Source organism: Platalea leucorodia (assembly GCF_965183815.1).
Source record: "Platalea leucorodia genome assembly, chromosome: W".
NCBI classification, from domain to species: domain Eukaryota; kingdom Metazoa; phylum Chordata; class Aves; order Pelecaniformes; family Threskiornithidae; genus Platalea; species Platalea leucorodia.
Window position 1 is genome coordinate 40,703,131 of NC_138859.1, and position 6,953 is coordinate 40,710,083.

The following is a 6,953-nucleotide window of genomic DNA, read 5'->3' on the forward strand; positions in this document are numbered from 1 at the left end:
GTGGCCTGCAGTGGGGCTGTTGTGGAGCTGGTTGGAATTGGCTCTGTCCAGCACAGGGCAGACCCTCATCTCTTCCCACAGAGGCCACCCCTGAAGACCCCCCCCTCCTGCTACCAAAACCTTGCCACATACACCCAATACAGTATTAATAAAACAGTTTTGACAAAAGTGCATAATTTCTTATATTCCTAACAGTATACATGGCCTGTCCCTTATTCAAACAATATATATGTATGTATGTGCGTATATTGCAATTATGTGTGTCCATCTCTCTTTGCAACTAGACACTGAACCATATTATACATACACATTTGAGATGATTTATGAAATCACACTTAATCTATACTGAGGGAGGAGGCAAGTCCAGGAATTATTTGTATATTTATAAGTGTGCATGTTCATGTACATATATGCACTTGCTGAGACAATGATACATAGAGGAATATGTATAGTCCTATTTGCATAAATCTCCAGAGATGGAGATCATGTCTCTTTTTCTTTCATGCATTTTTTCAGTGTAATACAGGTATTGATCAGAAATCTAGTGCTAGGGTTCTCATGGCATGGAAAGGTGTATTTGGCTAAAGATTATTTCTATCAACTGCTAATAATAATAAGGGTAATGCTAATTGAATGATACCAAATGCTTGTAATTATAATTATCACTGTAATTATCAGGTTTCTCCAGCCAGTGGACGAAACAGATTACCTACTCCATCTTCTGAGCCACCCCCCAGCATTGTGAGGTTTGCACTGCCACCCGGGCACACAAATAATGGGTCAGATTCCTCTGATTCTGAGTACAGCTCTCAAACTGCAGTGTCAGGCATCAGTGAAGAGCTCCATCAGTATGAGGCTACTCAAGGCTCTGGGGCATCAGTCCATCCAGTAATAGTGGAAGCCACTGAGAATCCTGTCTTTGCAAGATCCACTGTAAGTAGCTCACATATCAACTGGAGGGAGGGCAAGAATATTTTTTGTTTGGTTGGGGTTTTTTTAATTTAAATATATTTCTGTGGGAAGGCTGTAATATTTCTTTCATGTTTCTGGCTGATTATGCCTTGTGACTGTGCCAAAATTTGGAGCACTTGTAGACAGGACGTGAAGGCTTTCCTTTAGAATCTAGTTGGAGGTAAAATTATGGTACCAAAGCTGAGGTCTTCAGCATGTGTAATTGTTGTTATATCATATTAGCACCAGCCACAAGAGAGAGTTCTCAGTCTATTCAATGACTGTTCTGGGTGACCTCCAGGAAAAAAAGTGGGGAGAGGTTTAAAAGATGCAAACCTCTTCCACAGAGCTCCCTGTGTGTCACCATCTCATATACCTCTTCTCTGGACAGCTCACTTGGGGAGAAAGATTGATAGAGCCCAGAAAACAAGTTCAGGGTTGTATCAAATCTTGGGTCTGTTCCATCTTGCTACTGGGTTGGCATAATTGCAATTTCAAAGGAAAGTGATAAAGCTCTGTCTCCTGCTTCCCTTGATGCTGCATGCTGAGCTGCAATGTAGATCTCTGTTCAGCAGAGGCCTAAAAATAGGTACAAGCATAGCCACATTTGAAGTTGGTCATGGTTTATTGACTGATGTGGCCACTGTGCTTCACGCTTTTTAAAGAAATCCAGAAACAGATTCCTACAGTCTGTACAAACTACCCCACTAACATCCTGTGTATGTACCCTGGGTGGAGTCTTTTCCAAATGCCTGCAATTCTGCTTGTTGAACCAGTTAAGATCAAGTGCTTGCTATCCATCCCTTGGAAAAGATGGAGCAGTATGTAGTAAGTGCATATATTTTCAGCTGTAGTCCTGTGTTTATCTGAAGTTATGCTTTCCAGGTTTTAACAAATTCAGACAAAAAATGTCTGGAAAAATCAACAGTTCTAAGACTCCAGAACACTACCTTTATAGAGTTAAAACCAGGACAATACCGTTATAAATGATGTTCCTGGGATAAAATAGAAAAGAGTGTAGTATTTGTTTGCCTTACTTTGTCAGAGGCATAACCATGTGTCTCCCTTTCAGGTGGTTCAGCCAGAGACAAGGTATCAGTCGAGTCCTAGATTGCAATCGAATCCAGAGGCTGGCACTCAGCAGGCACGGCATCAGGGCCGACAACCAAAATGGGAAACAAGGGAAGGGCTGCGACCACCTCCTTACTGCCCTCACAGGGACACTTTTGAAATTTCTGCTGAATGGCATTCAGGACCTAGCAATAGGGGTTGCTTAGTCCACAAGGCTCATTCTCATAACATGAGAAGCCCGGTGTTTGGTGCCATGAGTGCCTCAGGAACAGCCTACTGCCAGCCTATCACTACTGTGACAGCTTCAGTGACTGTTGCTGTCCACCCTGTCGTGCACAACCACAGCTCTTGGGGAGGGAGCTTTCCGTCCTACAAAGGGTACTATGAAGCTGACCATGGGCCATTTGAGGACCCCCACGTGCCTTTTGATGTGTGGTATGAAAGAAGAAATTCTAAAGTAGAAGTTATAGAACTGCAAGATGTTGAATGTGAAGAAAGGATACCTGGCAACAACTCAGAATAAGGTAGATCTGTCTCCTGTAGCCAGTAGATTTGCCTTTCTTGGGTAATGCTGTGATCAGAACAAAGGGGAAAGATAAGAATTCTCTGAAGTACCTTTCCTTCAGGTGGGTTTACTTCTTAGTCCCTGATCATCTGGAATCTCCTGACCATGAATATAGTACATTTTGCACTAGAAGTTAGGTTGAATAAGATAGTGCTTGCCAGTGCTAAGAAGTTACAATGATCCAAACATAAACTACTCCAAGAGCCTTGCAAAGTGGGTGAGTATATATTATGATCCCAGTTTACCAGAAGAGGAAAATGAAGCAGAGGTGTTATGTAGCCCGTTCAAAGCTGTGTGATTGCATTTCCTGTTGATAGATCATAGAATCATAGAACGGTTTGGGTTGGGAGGGACCTTTAAAGATCATCTAGTTCCAACTCCCCTGCCATGGGCAGGGACATCTTTCACTAGATCAGGTTGCTCAAAGCCCATTCCAACCTGACCTTGAACACTTCCAGGGATGGGGCATCCACAACTTCTCTGGGCAACCTGTTCCACTGTCTCAGCACCCTCATCGTAAAGCATTTATTCCTTATATCCAATCCAAATCTGCCCTCTTTCAGTTTAAAACTGTTGCCCCTTGTCCTGTCATTACAGGCCCTGGTAAAAAGTCTCTCTCCATCTTTATTATAAACCCCCTTTATATATTGAAAGGCCGCAATAAGGTCTCCCTGGAGCCTTCTCTTCTCCAGGCTGAACAACCCTCAGCCTTTCTTCATAGGAGAGGTGTTCCAGCCCTCTGACCATTTTCGTGGCACTCCTCTGGACCCACTTAAACAGGTCCATGTCTGTCTTGTGCTGGGGACTCCAGCAGGGCTGCTCTCAATCCATTCATCCCCCAGTCTGTATTAATACTGGTGATTGCCCCGACCCAGGGGCAGGACCTTGCACTTGGCCTTGTTGAACTTCATGAGGTTCACACTGGCCCACTCCTCAAGCCTGTCAAGGTCCCCTCTGGATGGCATCCCTTCCCTCAAGCATATCAGCTGCACCACTCAGCTTGGCGTCATCCGCAAACTTGCTGAGGGTGCACTCAATCCCACTATCTGTGTAATTAATTAATAAAGATATTGAACAGTACTGGTCCCAATACGGACCCTTGAGGGTCACCGCTTGTTACTGATCTCCATTTGGACATTGAGCCATTGACTGTAACTCTTTGGACGCGGCCATCCAGCCAATTCCTTATTGACCGAACAGTCCATCCATCAAACCCATATCTCTCCAAGTTAGCAACAAGGATGTTGTGGGGGACCATGTCAAAGGCCTTACAGAAGTCAAGATAGATGACATCAGTTGCTCTTTGCTTATCCACCAAGGCAGTTACTCCATTGTAGAAGGCCACTAGATCAGTCTGGCACAATTTGCCCTTGGTGAAGCCATGTTGGCTGTCTCGAATCACCTCCCTGTCATCCATATTCTTTGAAATAGCTTCCAGCTAGAAACAAAGCCGGCAACAAACTTTACTGCCTTCATGTTTCTACATCTTATCAAATATATCAGACTCCTGTAAAACTACAGATATCCTGCTGCTGTGAACATTTTGGAATTCCTGATCTGCATTAGCAAAAATCGGTGAACCAATCTACTCCACTAAGATAAACCACCAGAACGTTATACTGGGACAGAGATCAACAACAGGCATTAAAACATTTGCATCTCATTCATGTAACATTAGGATAAACAAGAAGATTATAGCTCTGACCACTTGGTGTATACAACGTCTGTTAATTTACTTAATATTCCACACTGTTGGACTAATCTATCCCTTTCTGGAAGTTTGGGGTCATCTTCACCCGCTATAACAATGCTCAGGCTCTGATAGTTTATTTTATTTTATTTTGGTTTATTTTATTTTAATTTTATTTTTTTAAACAAGGTGAACTAAAGTCAGATTGTACTAGAAAGCAAGAAACTGATGGGAAAAAAAGTAAAATAAAAGAAGCTGAAAAGTTGAAATGCTCATTTTATGTACTAAGAGAATATCCACTCCAAATTTTGAATGAAGGGCTGCTACAGTCTTCTATTTGCTATGATACAAAAATATGCTTGCCAAATCTTTTGTCTGTTAAGTAGGAAAGTAGCACAGCAAATATACCCCTGTAAATTTAGGCTAAATCTATGAGCAACCTATACGTCAGTGTGTTCCATCCCTTACAAGATCAGGTCCTAAAAGAATAATTCTACCTTATTTCTTCACCACCAATAAAATAAAATAAAATAAAATAAAATAAAATAAAATATACTGACCTGAAAAAAACACAAGTTCTATTTCAGGGCATACAATATCTGTATAGTAATGATTCCCATGTAGGTTTAATGTATTTAGACCTAAGTGTAAATCTCCTACTCCCTGCTTTCTGCAAATCTCTTACATACATAAACAAAAAATCCTGATGAGATTTAGCAATCATTCTCTCAGTTCCTGCCTCTGACATTTTGTTGTTGTTGTTGTCAAATGGATGTCAGCTAAGTCTGATCACCTATCCAGTTTATGTTTACCTAAGCAGTTAAGTCATCTTTCAGAGTATTTTTATTTGGCCCAGTTCTACCTCAGTTCTGGTTTAGGGCTAGGATTTTTTTTTTTGTGTGTGTGTGTGCTGCAGTTTGCCACAAAGAACCTGTGTTACTTCTAAGATTAGCGATTTTGCAGCGCTCCACAGGTGGTTTGGAATGGATTGGGATCTGTTTCATCATTGTACTTCTCAAATTCCCCTCAAAAGAAAAACTTGCTCTCCTCTCATACTTGACGAATTCACATTCTTAATTAAATCTACAAGAAACTGTGCCTGTAGTTCTAAACAGAAGAGCCTTCGGACTTTGCTTTACAAAATTTTAATATGAAGTTCTGTGTTCATACTTGTGGTTCCCTAGCTCCCAAACAGGGCTTTTTTCCTCACCCATTTATAAATTGCTGTAAACCTCATATAAAGATAGCAGGAGAAGGCCCAGAGAGCATCAGTTGCAGTGTAATTGCAGCATGTTCGTAGCTCCATGTGTCCTTTCCAGGCAAATTGTTGTGCATATGAAAAATCTGGAAGACCTATATCTGGAAGGTTAAAGGTAAAATCCAGCTAATATTGGACAATACTAGCTGCTTCAAACTGACTTAATTCCAGAATTAGCAAACTTTGCTAAAGAGGGCCATTTCTGTTTCCTTTCATGCTGGGAGTCAGATTTTCCTGGAACAGATTTGAATAACAGCAATCAAAATACTACTATGTCTAGCATGTGACAAGGAGTTAATAAAACATAGGGGAAACAGGACCATGACGTAAGCGTGCTTGACACGCCATACATAGTAATAAAATGACAGATACACTGAAATGACTAGATATTAAAAGCATACTTATTTTTACTAAAAAAAAAAAGAAGTCAAGACACACAAATGCTTTACCTGACAATAAAATCAAACTCCGATCCTACGAGCATTAACACTCCAAACAGAGTGGACACAGCTCCATCCAACACTGGTGCAAACATATGTTCCAATGCAAGGACAGCCCTACGGTTCTTGTCTCCTACGGCAGTTAAAAATGCCTGTAAAACAATGAAATCCATTTCATTAGAGAGAGACGTACAGCCTTTCAAACAGCCTCTCTCTTAGTATGCAGTTTTTCACCAGTTAATTACTTCAATTTACAGTCCATTAAAATATCTCTATAGCTGGCTAGACTTCAAGACAAGGTCTGATCCTGCAGTCATACCATATAGCTGCTGCTGAAGTCACATGACCAGAGTAAGCATTGATTACAGAGTCAGAGCCATAGTAATAATTTTGGAAACAATGCCTGCCTGCACCAGTAGGCTTTTCATTTTTTTCTTGGTTTGCTCGTTTCCACACGCAAAGAATTCATTTTATGGTAAAAGCACTTCAGGTGTAAAAATTATAGGGCTATTCTTGTCACTCTCATGAGGGCATAGCTTCCATGACTGTCATGGGAAGTTTGCTGTAAAACTAGCCAATACTGATTCGGGTTTTCCTGAATACACTTGGAACAGACCAAGGACTTGCAACTTTTGCTCACTCACACAGTCACATCCACTGTAGCATTTACTAGTGGATCAGGTCTTTCTGTCACTTTACACAGAAGTGTCCACTGATACAGTGCATTTCTCCTCACAGGTCTGAGGATCCACACTATCAGATATTATACACAGTAAGCACTCAACTGATGGAAAGTTGCCAGTGTATTCAACAGGACCAGTATAAAGTAACACTACTAAGTCGTGTGCTGCTTTTTTACATTCCTATTTCACTCAAGATGAATGTGTTTGCAACTTTTTCTACTTCAAACCTGGCAGCACTATACTACGCCCAACTACATAGCATACTAGCTAGCAGCACTATATATGCCCAACTCTG

General features: G+C 41.2%; 1 protein-coding gene across 1 annotated transcript in view; it reads left to right on the forward strand.

The window, feature by feature from the left end:
- The window catches only part of LOC309601978 (protein patched homolog 1-like), a gene marked incomplete at both ends in the record, with an annotated part of 55,387 nt that extends 52,842 nt beyond the window's left edge, over positions 1-2,545 (forward strand). Inside the window, 2 exons of the mRNA XM_082335240.1 lie at positions 679-933; positions 2,024-2,545. Of these exons, the coding sequence (XP_082191366.1) occupies positions 679-933; positions 2,024-2,545 (777 nt within the window). The remainder of the gene's footprint in view (positions 1-678; positions 934-2,023) is intronic.
- Positions 2,546-6,953: the final 4,408 nt, after the last annotated feature.